Genomic DNA, 14296 nt, shown 5'->3' with positions numbered 1-14296 from the left:
CTTCCAACCCAGGAACATGGGATATCTCTCCATCTGTTTGTGTCATCTTTGATTTCTTTCATTAGTGTCTTATAATTTTCTGTGTACAGCTCTTTTGTCTCCTTAGGTAAGTTTATTCCTAGATATTTAATTCTTTTTGTTGCAATGGTGAATGGGACTGATTCCTTAATTTCTTTTTCTGATTTTTCATTGTTAGTATATACAAATACAGATGATTTCTGTGTATTGATTTTGTATCCTGAACCTTTGCTAAATTCACTGATTAGCTCTAGTAATGTTCTGATACTATCTTTAGGGTTTCTCGGTACAGTATCATGTCATCTGCAAACACTGAGAGCTTCACTTCTTTTCTGATCTGGATTTCTTTTAATTCTTTTTCTTCTGTGATTGCTGTAGCTAGGACTTCCAGAACTATCTTGAATAATAGTGGTGAAAGTGGACACCCTTGTCTTTTTCCTGATCTTAGAATGCTTTCAGTTTTTCACTATTGGGAATAATGTTTGCTGTAGGCTTAAAATATATGTTCTTTACTATGTTGAGGCAGTTTCCTTCTATGCCCATTTTTGGAAGAGTTTTTTTTTTTTCCTTTTTAAAAAATTTATTTTTACTAATTGGAGGCTAATTAATTTACAATATTGTAGTGGGTTTTGTCATACACTGACATGAATCAGCCATGGAGTTACATGTATTCCCCATCCCAATCCCCCCTCCCACCTCCCTCTCCACCCGACCCCTCTGGGTCTTCCCAGTGCACCAGGCCCGAGGACTTATCTCATGCATCCAACCTGGGCTGGTGATCTGTTTCACTATAGATAATATACATGTTTCAATGCTGTTCTCTCGAAACATCCCACTCTCGCCTTCTCCCACAGAGTCCAAAAGTCTGTTCTGTACATCTGTGTCTCTTTTTCTGTTTTGCATATAGGGTTATCATTACCATCTTTCTAAATTCCATATATATGTGTTAGTATGCTCTAATGTTCTTTATCTTTCTGGCTTACTTCAGTCTGTATAATGGGCTCCAGTTTCATCCTTCTCATTAGAACTGATTCAAATGAATTCTTTTTAATGGCTGAGTAATATTCTATGGTGTATATGTACCACAGCTTCCTTATCCATTCATCTGCTGATGGGCATCTAAGTTGCTTCTATGTCCTGGCTATTATAAACAGTGCTGCGATGAACATTGGGGTGCACGTGTCTCTTTCAGATCTGGTTTCCTCGGTGTGTATGCCCAGAAGTGGTATTGCTGGGTCATATGGCAGTTCTATTTCCAGTTTTTAAAGAAATCTCCACACTGTTCTCCATAGTGGCTGTACTAGTTTGTATTCTCACCAAGAGTGTAAGAGGGTTCCCTTTTCTCCACACCCTCTCCAGCATTTATAATGGGTGCTGAATTTTGTCAAAAGCTTCTTCTGCATCTATTGAGATGGTCATATGGTTTTTATCTTTCAATTTGTTAATATGGTATATCACACAGATGTATAGAACAGACTTTTGGACTCTATGGGTGAAGGCGAGGATGGGATGATCTGAGAGAACAGCATCAAAACATGTATATTATCAAGTGTGAAACAAATCTCAAGTCCAGGTTGGATGCATGAGACAAGTGCTCAGAACTGGTGCACTGGGATGACCCAGAGGGATGGGATGGGGAGGAAGGTGGGAGGGGGGCTCAGGATGGGGAACACATGTAAATCCATGGCTGATTCATGTCAGTGTATGGCAAAAACCACTACAATATTGAAAAGTAATTAGCCTCCAACTAATAAAAATAATTTTTGGGGAGAAACATTGATTGATTTGAGAATATTGAAGAATCCTTGCATCCCTGGAATAAACCCAACTTGATCATGACTGAGCAACTGAACTGAACTGACAACAGAGGAGGATAAAAAGTGGGGGAAATCCAAAAGCATCTACAGTACAAGTCTAAACATAAGAATAATAAATGTTTTTCTTGAATCACTGCTGTCAGAGTCCTTTCCCTCACTGGGAGTCACAGTCCACCTCACCTCCCTAGGATGCCCTCCAACACTGTGCTGATCTCTGGACCTGCTGCGGGGGCAGCTCAGATTCTAATCTGGTCCTACTCCTGTGTGTTCTTGCCTCCAATGTCCACAGCTATCAGAACTAGTGCATTTTCTTTTGTGGGAGCTCTCAATGTCCTTTTATATATTCCATAGACAGAGTCTGCCTAGGATTTAATCTGCAGCTTGTACAGCTGGTGGGAAGGTTTTGGGTCTTCTTCCTTAGTCACACTGCCCCTGGGTTTCAATTGTGGTTTTATTTCCACCTCTGCATGTGGGTTGTCCACTGGGGTTTGCTCCTGAGGCTGCCCTGGAGGACTTGGGTTTGCCCCTGTGAGGGCCAGGTGTGGAGGTGGTGCAGCTGCTTGGGTCACAGGGGTTCTGGCAGCACCAGGTACTCAGGGGAGTTGGCGGCTAGGGCAGCAGGAAATATAATGCTCTAGAAGGGGATGGCTGGAGCGGGAAATGGCAACCCACTCCAGCACTCTTGCCTGGAAATCCCATGGATGGAGGAGCCTGGTAGGCTGCAGTCCATGGGGTCGCTAAGAGTCGGACGTGACTGAAGCGACTTAGCAGCAGCAGCAGCAGCAGAAGCATCAGAAGGGTATGGCAATCAGTATTGGCCAATACGCTCCAGTATTCTTGCCTGGAGAACCCCCTCCCTGACAGAGAAGCCTGGCAGGCCACAGTCTACAGGGTCGCAAAGAGTCAGACACTGACCAAAGTGACCCTGTGTGCATAGATGCAAGACTTTTTTTTTGCCTGTGGCAGCTCTGCCCCAGTGAGAGTTGAGCATGAAGGTGGCACAGCTGCTTGGCTTGTGGGGACCCTGGTGGTGCCAAGTGTGCAGGGACACAGACTGCCTCTGCCACAGGAGTTATGGCCCTATCAGTCTTTTTTCAAGCCTCTTGTAGCTGGTGATCAGAAGGCCTCTTTGGCCAGTCTTTCTCTGTAGCTCTGCCTGTTCAGGCACTTAGAGGGCTCCCTTGCCTGGGGTCCTTCTCTGTTGTTCTGCATGTCAGGCACATAGAGCCCCCCCCCTGGCTGGGGTCCTACTCTGTAGATTGGCACATCAGGCACTTAAAGGGACACCCTGGGTGGGGTCCTACTCTGTAGTTTGGTGCATCAGTCACTTAAAGGAGTACTCTGGATCTATTCCTACTCTGTAGTTTGGTGAGTCAGGTGTTTGATGGGCCAGCCTCTCTATTGTTCAGCTGCCGATGCTGGTGTGTGGGGAGAGAGAGGCTATGGTGATGGCTCCACCCCTTATGCATGACTCAGTAGTATCACCTTGCTTCCATGGCTGCCTGGCTTTCCTCCACAGGCATTTCCCACCACAATCTCCTTGCTCACACCCCCTTGATCTGTCTGTCCACAGTCAACAGCAGCCCTTGCCCTGGGATTGCTCCACAGTCCCTAAACTCCAGCTCCCAGCCGCTGCACCTTCCAGGAGACCTGCATCCCTGTCCAGGGTATGTATGGCTGCAGCAAGGACTGTCTGATTCTCATTCCATTTAGGCTGCCACAGATCAGCTGTTTCACTCTCAGCCTTAAATGTTTCTCCTCTGATTCAGACAATTGCCCTGATGTGGGGATCAGACCCCTGCTTCAGTTCCCCCACCCGCCAAGGGCAGGTCCAGTCCTACTAACACTCCTGTTTTTCCCCCTAGTTTCCTTTGTCCTACCGAGTTTTGCATGGTTCTATATATTCTTTTCTGCTGGTCAGGTACTCCTGTCTGCTCAGCTGGTGTTCTGCATGCACTTCTGTGTCTGAAGGTGTATTCCTGATGTATCCGTGGAGAGAGATGTACTCCACGTCCACCTATTCCTCTGCCATCTTGTCCTCTCCTGAAAAAGACTCTTGAGAGTCCGTTGGATGACCAGAGATCCAGCCAGTCAAAGGAAATAAATTCTGAATATTCATTAGAAGGACTGATGCTGAAGCTGAAGCTCCAATACTTTGGCCACTTGATGCAAAGAGCCAACTCATTAGAAAAGACCCTGATGCTGGGAAAGATTGAGGGCAGAAGGAGAAGGGAGCAGTGGAATGAGATGGTTGGATGGCATCATGAACTCACTGGATATGAGACTGAGCTAACTCCAGACAATAGTGAAGGACAGGGAAGCCTGGCATGTTGCAGTCCATGGGGTCACAATAAGTTGGAAACAATTTTGCAACTAAACAACAACCTAGAGTTGTTAAATTCATAGAAACAGAAAGTTGAATGGAGAAATGGAGGGAAGGGGACTAAGGAGTTGTTGTTTAATGGGTACAATTTCAGTTTTCCTAGGTGAAAAGAGTTTTGAGATTTCTTACATAAATGGATTTAATATTACTGAAACTCATGCTTAAAAATGGTTAAGATGATGAATTTTGTTATGTGTATTTTATCACAATTAAAAATAAAAAGTAGGAATAACTATATTAGTATCAGGTAAAGTAGACATCATAGCAATAAAAATTACTAAGAGCATTACTAAGAGCGAAGGGGGATGTTAAAGTATCAATTAAAGTATTATTAAAGTATCAATCCACCACAGATATAACTGAATGCCTATCAAGAAAACAACAGAGTTTCCAAATACATATAAAGGAAAGACTGACAAGAGTTGAAACAGGACATTGACCTAGCCACAGTTATTCTTGGACTTCAAACACCTAACACTCAGCAAATGATAGAACTACTAGGCTGAAAATCAGCAAAGAGAATGACTGAACAATACAACGACCAACAGGATCTAATTTATATATATATAACACTCCACTCAGCAGCAGCAAAGTACACACTTGTTTCAAGAGTCTGCAGAACACATACCATGATAGTCTCTATGCTGGGCCATAAAATGGGCCTCAACAAATTGAAGACAATGAAATCTTACAGAACATATTTTCAGAGAATAATGGAATCAAACTAGAATTCAGTAAATATGAAAGACAACAGGAAAATATTTAAACAATTGGCAATTTAAGTATGTTTCTAATTAATCCATAGGTTAAGGACAAAATCTCAAAGGAAACTTTTAAGAAAGACATTGAACTGAATGACAATGAAAAGACATATTGAAATATATGGAATGCAACTAAAGTGGCACTGAGAAATCTATCACATTAAATGCTTACATTAGAAAAAAGGAAAGGCCTTCAATCAGAGACCTAAGTTCTTACCTAAAGAATATAGGGGAAAAGAGAAAAAACCCAAAGCAAGTGGAAGGAAATTAATAAAGAGCAGAAATCAATGAAATTGAAAGGAAGATTTTTTTTCTTATTGACTTTCCCTATTTCTTCCCCAAAATCAATAAAATTGATAAACCTTTGGCAAGACTGAAAAGAGAAAATGAGAGGTGACAATGACAGATATCAGGGATAAAACAGGCAATGTCACCACATATCCTGCAGTCATTAAATGGATAATAGGTAGATGCTTTTATTAACTAGTGAACTTGAAAAATTAGAAGAAATGAATCAATCCTTTGAAATAATCCCAAATTACCACAACCCTCACCCCAACCAGGTTATATAGGCAATATATAAGTAGTCCTATAACCAATAAAGAGGTTGAATTTGTAGTTTATGTCCTGAAATATATCCATGCCCACATGATTTCACTGGAAAACTCTACCAAACACTTAAAGAAGAGTAAATGTCAATTTACAATTTCTATCACAGAATTAAAGAGGATGAGAACATTTCTCATCTCATTTTATGAAGCCAATATTACTCTGATAATAAAACTACAAAGAATATAAGAATAAAGTGGAAGGAGTCTCTGTACCTAGTTTTATGGTTTACTATATGGTCACAATACTGAAGATAGCATGGTGTTTGCTGAGGGATGGACACATATATTAATGGAACAGAATAAATAACCCAGAAATAGACTCAAAACAATATTCTCAACTATTTTCGATAAAAAGGAAAATGGAGGAAGAGTAGTCTTTTTAAACAGATTTTCCTGAAGCAATTGGACATAGTTAATATAGTTAATTATATAATAATTAATATAGTTATTTTTTTTAAAGAACCTTGGCCCAAAGCTTATACCTTATACAAAAACAGAGGACAAATCATGGATTAAACGTAAAACTCTATAATTTTAGAGATGTTCAGTACCAAAGACCAAGTGAAAGTCCTTAGACACCAAAGCATGATCCATAAAAGGAAAATATTCATAAACACAATTATAACTTTTACTCTGTGAAGCATGCTGTAACGATGATGAAACATAAGCTACAGACTGGGAAAAATATAAACAACATTATCTGACAAAGGACTTGTATCTAAAATGTATAAAGCGTTAGTTGTTCAGTCATGTCCAACTCTGCAACCCCATAGAAGGTGACCCTCCAGGTTCCTCTGTCCATGGAATTCTCCAGGCAAGAATACTAGAGTGGGTTGCCATTCCCTTCTCCAGGGGATCTTCCTGACCCAGGGATCGAACCCAGGTCTCCCACACTGCAGGCAAATTCTTTACTGTCTGAGCCACCAGGGAAGCCAAAAATGTATAATGAACTCTTGACATTCAACAGTGATAAAATTTAAAATTCCCAACTAGAAAATGGGCTACATCTGTGACCCACGATAAGTACATGTGGTGAACCTGTATGATTCCTTTATTCCTGGGGTTATCAGGTTATTGCTAAAAATGTCATAGACAGAAATCAGACAGAGAAACTCTTAAAAAAGTGTACAAAAACTGGAGAAGGAGGCATAATGGTTTAAGAAGGAACAGGCCGACAACAACAAGGACTTGCACACTAGAGAACATTTTTTGAGAACTGGAAATCCTAAGTGTTCTACTTTGTTTAGTTGTTTTTGTTTGTTTGTTTGTTTGTTTGAATTTTCAGTGCTCATTACCAAAGACATGTAGCCCTAAGGATAGTCTATCTGGTTTGAACTAAGGATACTGAAGCTTTACCAGTCAGGAGAACACAAAACCACTGAAGAGAAACGGAGGCACTAAACATGACTGGACTAGGAGAAAATAGGCTGACTTCCAACTCTCACTGATAAGGGTGAAGAAAGAAAGGTATTAAGTGACTTTGAAAGGTGATTTCTCTTGGCCTTTGTTTTCACTTTGCAAGGAGCTGGATTCATAGGATGTTGATTTGAACAGGGTCAGCCATGCTGCTAAAGAGGTTCTTATCCCCACATTTGCAATCAGGCGCTCCCTCCAGATCTCCCTATACTGGCCTGGGCCCCTGTAGAACTCAGCTTCAGTGCGAGGATCAGCTATCATGAGTGGACCTACTGCCATTTCCCCCTTGTAGTGACTTAGATATTATAAATATCAAAAGTATGATGACACATAAGACTTCAGGAGCTTGTATAAATGGATGTAGCCAACAGAGTGATTAATTTTCAGTGGACTATTCTCTCTGACCAAGTACAGCTAGTAGTCCAGTGCCTGAGTGAAGGGAGAGGGCAAGAACTTTTCTAGTATGTCAACTTGAAATTATAGGCCAGGTGTTCCTTTATCGTCATGTCTGTTGTATGATGGTTCTCCTTTTGCCAATTGGTCAAGAAATGGAGAAGACAGACTATTGATGAGCTGCTGAGCATAGAGAAATATCCCTTGAAACCTCAATATGGTACGGCTGTAGAATTTTCTCTTGTCTATGAGACTTCAAGTTTCAAGAAAGCCACTGGATTTTATGACTGGGAGTTTCAGGCATTCAGTGTTACCCACCACCAACTACTGAGGTTAAATACACTCTTAAAACTTAATGCTGTAAAGTGTGCTAGAAGGACTGGACTTAGTTGCAGTTTCCCCATGGGAAAGGACCAAAGATGGGTGGAGTGATAGAATAAAGAAAAGTTAATAACTCTGTCATAATGCAGACCATTGCATTTGTAGTAGAAGGAAATGCACACTATAAGCCTCTAATAGATGATCCTACATGTCAAGGATAGGACCCCCGATCCAGCATCTTGTAAGCAGGGGATGTACATGAGCATCTACATGTATTTCATGAAGAGGAAACAAAAAGCCTAAAGGGACTATAATGCCAGACTAGAAGAAGAAAATATTACTTATGGAGGCCAACAAAGAGGCTCTGTGTTGATACAGAAATTAAGACAGCATTTAACTATGGAAAAACTCACCAGAATCCAGGAGGCAACAACCACCTGGTTGGTAGGTGGGTGTAGAAAGCAAAATGTATATATGGTTACAAGAAGTTCTAGAAATTCAGATGATAAGCTCTTTAAAAAGCCCATAAGATTACAGTAAGAAAGATCTTGTTGCTTAAATAAGAAACAGTTTACTCTTTTATCCCTGTCCAAAAAGATTGAGATTTTTAAAAAAGTAATTGTAAAATGGAGATGTATTTCTGTATACCTGGAAACTTGTGCTTTGTGTTCAAATTCATGAAAGTCTGATTCTACCAGTGTTTAAAAAATAGGCTGTAGACATGAATAGAAGTCTCAATGAAGGATACACAGATGGCAAATGAGTACATGAAAAGATGTTCAGCACTTACCATCAGGGAAATGCAAATAAAAACTTCAGTGAGAGATCACTACACGTGAACCAGAATGACTTAATATATATAACACCGAATACTGGTGAGAATCCAGAGGAACTGCTGGTGAAAGGTTGTTGCTGACCCACGAAAAGACGCCAGGATTCTTGGCCTCCGGAAGAGAAGAATTCAATCCGGGGCCAGAGACGAGGCTTGATCACTCAGAGCTTTTGTGTAATAGAGTTTTATTAAAGTATAAAGGGATAGAGAAGCTTCTGACATAGGCATCAGAAGGGGGCAGAAAGAGTATCCCCTTGCTACTGTTAGCAATGGAGTTATATACCTTTTAATTAGTTATTACAATGAATCAAAAGAATGTCTCAAGTTTGTGAAAATTTTACCAGACCTACTCCCACAATTTACATTTTAGGATAACAAGATTAGAATTTAACAATAGAAAGATCCTCCAGACCCACTCCCATAATATACATTCTAAAATATCAGGATTAGTCAGAAGGTTTTCAGGAAGGAGAAACTGTCCTCCAGCCAGATACATTGTTGTTGTATAATCCCTAGTACAGAGTTTAAACTGAGTTGTGTAATTGACTAAGACTAAGGAATGTAGAGGAAAAAAAAGTTTGTCCTTTTCTCCTCCTTGAGAATTCCAGACCCCTAATCTCCACTTCAAGAGCCCCAGACCCCTTTCTCCTCCTTGGGGACCCTGGACTTCTTATCAATCTGCCTAGGAATTGACTCTCTCACTGGCAGCATTGTAAACTGGTATAGCCACTCTAGAAAGAAGTATGGACATTTCTTACAAAACTGAGTACTCCATGATCATATGACCCAGCAATTACTCTTATGGACATTTATCTCAGAGAAATAAAAATTTAATTTCACATAAAAACCTAGACAGGAACAATCATATCAGTTTTATTTCTAATAGTCAAAAAACCAAAACGTTCTTTAATGAGTGTTTTTTTTTTAAACTGTGGTACATTCATACCATAGAATATTACTCACCAATAAAGCAAGCAAAAAAAAAAAAACAAAAACAACAACTGATAACATACAACTACTTGAATGGATCTCAATGCATTTATACCAAATGTAAAAAGACAATCACAAAAGGTTATGTGTTAAATGATTTCATTTATTTAACATGATTTCATGTGTGTAGCATTCTTATAATGGCAAAATTAGATAAAGAACAAATTACTGGATTCTAGGGATCATGAGGGAGGGAGGTAGTTGTGGATATGGATGAATGGCATGACAGATTCTTAGGATGGAAACTTTCTCTACTTTGACTGTGGTGGTGATAACCACAGGAAGCTACACAGGTGATAAAATTGCATAGAACTATACACACACATTGGAGAAAGAAATGGCAACCCACTCCAGTTATTCTTGCCTGGAAAACCCCATGGACGGAGGAGCCATGGGGTTGCAAAGAGTCGGGCATGACTGAGCAACTTCACTTCACTTTATACACACACATGTACACAAGCTCGTACACGTAAAACTGGTGAAGCTGAATAAGGTAAATGGATCATAACACTTTCAATTTCCTGATTGTGATATTTTACTATAGATATGCAAGATATTACCATTGGGAGAAACTAGGGTAAAGGGGATAAGGTACCTCTCTATTTCTTAGGACTGCACATGGCTTTACAATGACCAATTTTTTAATACAATTAAAGCAAGTTTGTGGCATCATTTAAATGCTACTTAACTCTCAAGCAAACAGCAATCATAATATTAAAAAGAAATGTACTATTGATGTACCCAAGAACATTGACTCTAATATGCTGAGTGAGAGAAGCTGGATAAAAATGAGTACATATTGATTCCATTTGTATAAAATGCTAGAAAATGTAATCTATGGAGACAGCAAGCAAATCAGTGGTTATATGAGTATGGGTATGCACAAAGGGGCAAGAGGGAACAATTATCAAAGGGGAAGGGGAGATGTCTGAGAGTGATGAGTATTTTTACACTTAAAATTGTGATGGTTTAACTAGTGTACACATATGACCAAATTAATCAAACTGTTACTTTAACAAACTGTTACTTTATAATATGTGCAACATATTATATGTCAATTATACTTCAGGAAAACCCCTCTAAAAGGATCCTCTTTTCAGAGAAAAAAAAACAACTTTGGAAGGAATAAAGACAAAAGATTTTTGAGGGAGAGATGCTGTTCTAGTGTTTTCTATAGACCATCGCCTGCCCTGAAGAGACAGCTCCCACTGACCTGATCTTGGAAAGCCACTGCTCCACGCTTGTTTCCTTAGAAAGTGGGCTAATCAGTGTTGCACTTGTGGCTTCCTATCACCATTACTTTAGTCCTTAGGGACCTAGCAATAATTTTTAGTAGAGTGAGATCTTTTGGCCCTTTGGAGGACCTGTAGTTGCTGAGGTCATAAAGTGAAACGTCATGCATACTTCTAGGAAATGGCAACCCACTCCAGTATTCCTGCCTGGGAAATCCCATGGACAGAGGAGCCTGGTGGGCTATAGTCCAGGGGGTCACAAAGAGTCGGACACGACTGAGTGACCGTGCACGCAATACACACCTCAAACCGCATAGGTTCTGGTTATCTACACTCTGTCATGCCCCTCCTCCAGCCACCTAATAGATACAAAAATGCCGAGTCCTTCTGGGTCTTGCTTGTGGGCTGAAGTGTTAAGGAAATTTGTCTTCAGCACTCAGTCCTGAGGCATTCCTTTCCCCCACTGGCTGGTTAACTGTGATTCTGCCAGTCTGGCCCCCAAACCTGCAGGATCCTTGTCCCTCCCTCCTCACACATTCGTCTCTTCCCTTCCTTCCCTGCTTCCTCCCCACCCCCCCCCCCCCCCCCCCCCCCCCACCCCCACCCCCACCACCGCGAGAGAACTTGGAGAAACACACAGAACTTTTCACAAGTTGATTTTTATTGAATTACCATCAGTGTACCCTGTTACTGTAAAATTCAATGTCTACACACTTGGCAGCTTCTCAGACCTCAGACTGCATGGATATTTCTGAGGTCCCCGGTCTCACTCTGAAGTAACCTGGCTGCCCAGGTCTTTACTTCCACTGATGGGCTTCTGCACTTACTATTGGTTCTGTTCTGGATCATTCTGACGCAATGTCTCATTCAATCGGTGATAATGGCCGAATCGTATTGATTGTCTAGTTTTCTTGAGCTTTCTTATAGAGTTGGTAGTATTTTCAGAGACGTTTTTACTCAAAGTACTTTGAAGGGTTTTTTTAACCTTTGTGGTTGTCTTCAGCACCTGGAAGGACAACAGGACAACAGAGTGAAGTAAAAAAGACAGTGGTTTAGGGGGTAGAAAATGTGATATTGACAGAAAGGGGGAGTTCATGAGGAGGAGTCAGGGCTGAGGTGCGGTGGGGAGTGGGGGGTGAGCCAGGCAGGGCAAAGGTAAGATTCTTGGGGGAGAGGGAATCAGTGAAAAGAGAATAGCTTGAGTCAGGTCATCTTACTTTGCCACCACTTTCGGATTTGGGTTGACCGGGAACCTTCTTCATCTTCCCCTGTTTGGAACTTGAGGTTGATTGGTCTGTCTCTGAATCAGGCTCTGCTGGTTTTCTGGACACCTTGGCCATATTGAAGCCTCCTAGTGGTCTACCCCAGGCCTACTGGCCACGCTATATATATGGCTCCCCAGGACAATGAAGGGGCCACACCCTTCAGTTTTGATTGGTCAGCACGGCACTCCCCTAGCCAATGGTGGCTATGGAGGGGCTTGGACATCATAAAGCACAAATTATGACACCTCTGTGTGTAGGACAGGTTGCAGGGAAGACTAAGATGTAGCTTAGACATTTCAGCAAATCATTCCTGAAACCTCAGAGGGTGGGAATGGGGGGATGATAATGAAGCAAAGATGGCTCAGTTAATAGAGAAGGGGCTTTCTTTAACACCCCAACAGAGTCTCCCTAAGCAGAACTGCCATCCCGCCTCATATCCCCATGTTCAAGTGTGGTGGTACATATGCTAGAGAAAGAATCTTTTCCTCCAAGCTAGTCTCCAAAGCTCTGTCCTACTCAGTGCTTTGTTCTGATATCTCCCACCCTTAATTATTAGTGAATATTTTGGGTATTTTACCCAAAATCCCTCCAAAAGCTATATAACTTAACTTAAATGTTGTTGGAGCTATGAGTCTTACAAACTAACAAAAAGACATTTCTCATTAATAAACATCTCCCTACCTAGAGCAACTGGCATTAAAGCCTGCTGATTTTAATTAAATTGTTTTCTGTCAGCCCTGCAACTTAAAGACAGGGATTAGAACTAACTGCCCAGTCATGAAGGTTGCTTTTATTTTTACTTTTATTCTATTCTTGGACTCTAGCCATATTATCATCATTGATTTTTACAAGGTTCTTTTTCTTATATTTTTCTGTTTTTCTTTCATCCTGGAGTACACCACTAATTTCCTTCCCACTATTAGGCATCTGCTCTGTTGTGTCTGAATTACACCCTAGTGTATGTTTGTACTCCTGTGAAATATATAGCCCTGTTAAATATGTGAGTGTTTGAATATGGTGCATTGTGCCATAGATCTTGTTCTGTTTCTTACCTTATACTTTGAAGTTCAACTTATGCAGTTCTCTGTTTTCCTAGTTCATTGTTTCTAATACTGCATCATGTTACATTAGGATGAATATCCCATGTATCACTTGTCCATTCTTTCCTCTCTTGAGGGACTCTTATGTTTGCTTTCCACTCCTCTGCCACAAGAAACATTATGAGAAACATTCTCATTGATGTCCCTTTGTGGATTTCTGCATATATTTTCTGGAATATACACTCAGGAATAGAATTTCTATGTCATAGATAGCCTTAGTCTGTTCAAGCTGCTAAAAAAGAACACCATAGACTGGTGTCTTAAACAACAAAAATTTACTTCTCACAGTTCTGGAGGCTGGAAGGCCAAGTTAGGATGGCAGCATAGTTGGGTTTTTGATGAGGACCTTCCTGCTGATGTCTTCACATGGCCTTGCTCAGTGGGTACACACACACACAGAGGACTATCCTCTGTCTCTTCCTCTTTTTCTAAGGTCATTAGCCCCATCATAAGACCCCCATCCTCATGACATAATCAAACTCTAATTACCTCCCCAGAGCCCTACCTCCAAATACCATCACAGGTAGAGGGTTAGAGTGTTAAGTTATGAATTTTGGAGGGATACAAACATTCAGTCTATAAGCAATATTTTTTTCCTAAATATTGCCAGGTTGCACTCCAAAATGATGGTACCAAATCTATCTTCCCAATAGAATGTTGTATTACTTATTTCCCTACATACTTCTCAATACTCAGTGTGGAAGCAACTTCAAATATGACTCATAATAATCCCAGTCTCCTGATGTTAACATCTTGGGTAATCCACTCCCCTTGTGTGTGGGCTGTACCTATTGACTTGCTTCTACTGAGCTGAATCACTGGAATCCAGCAAAAATCATAGGATGTTATTAAGACGGTTAAGTTTCCTCTTGCTAGAACTTTGCTGCTGTTAGTGTCTCTTGCCTTTTTGTCTTCTCGTTCTATTAAAATCATGTTGTGAGATGCTCATCCCAGAGGTTTACACATCAAGGAACTGATCCTGAGGACCTGAACTCCCAGTGTGAGAAACCACAAGGAACTGCATGCTACTAGGAACCAACTAGGGATGCAGATCCTTCCCAACTGAGACTTGAGATGAGGTAGCCATATAAGACACCCAGAACCAGAGGACTAGCTAAGGTGCACCTAGATTCTTGACCCATAGAAACTCTGAGATA

At 40.8% G+C, this 14296-nt stretch overlaps 1 protein-coding gene and 1 pseudogene across 1 annotated transcript; one reads left to right on the top strand and one right to left on the bottom strand.

The window, feature by feature from the left end:
- The first annotated feature begins 7360 nt into the window (after positions 1-7360).
- Positions 7361-7839, top strand: LOC110147315 (tRNA pseudouridine(38/39) synthase pseudogene; annotated as a pseudogene).
- A 3578-nt stretch (positions 7840-11417) lies between these two features.
- Positions 11418-12203, bottom strand: LOC110147316 (uncharacterized protein CXorf51A-like). The gene is made up of 2 exons (XM_020908756.2): positions 11992-12203; positions 11418-11780 (listed from the first exon to the last, which is right to left on the bottom strand). Exons 1-2 carry the CDS (start codon positions 12112-12114, stop codon positions 11601-11603), a joined length of 303 nt encoding a protein of 100 aa, XP_020764415.2. The 5' UTR covers positions 12115-12203; the 3' UTR covers positions 11418-11600.
- Between the last annotated feature and the right edge of the window lie 2093 nt (positions 12204-14296).

This window comes from Odocoileus virginianus, unplaced genomic scaffold (genome assembly GCF_023699985.2).
Source record: "Odocoileus virginianus isolate 20LAN1187 ecotype Illinois unplaced genomic scaffold, Ovbor_1.2 Unplaced_Scaffold_7, whole genome shotgun sequence".
Lineage (NCBI taxonomy): Eukaryota > Metazoa > Chordata > Mammalia > Artiodactyla > Cervidae > Odocoileus > Odocoileus virginianus.
Note: the sequence above shows the minus strand (reverse complement) of the source record. Positions and strands in the feature narration are given on the sequence as shown.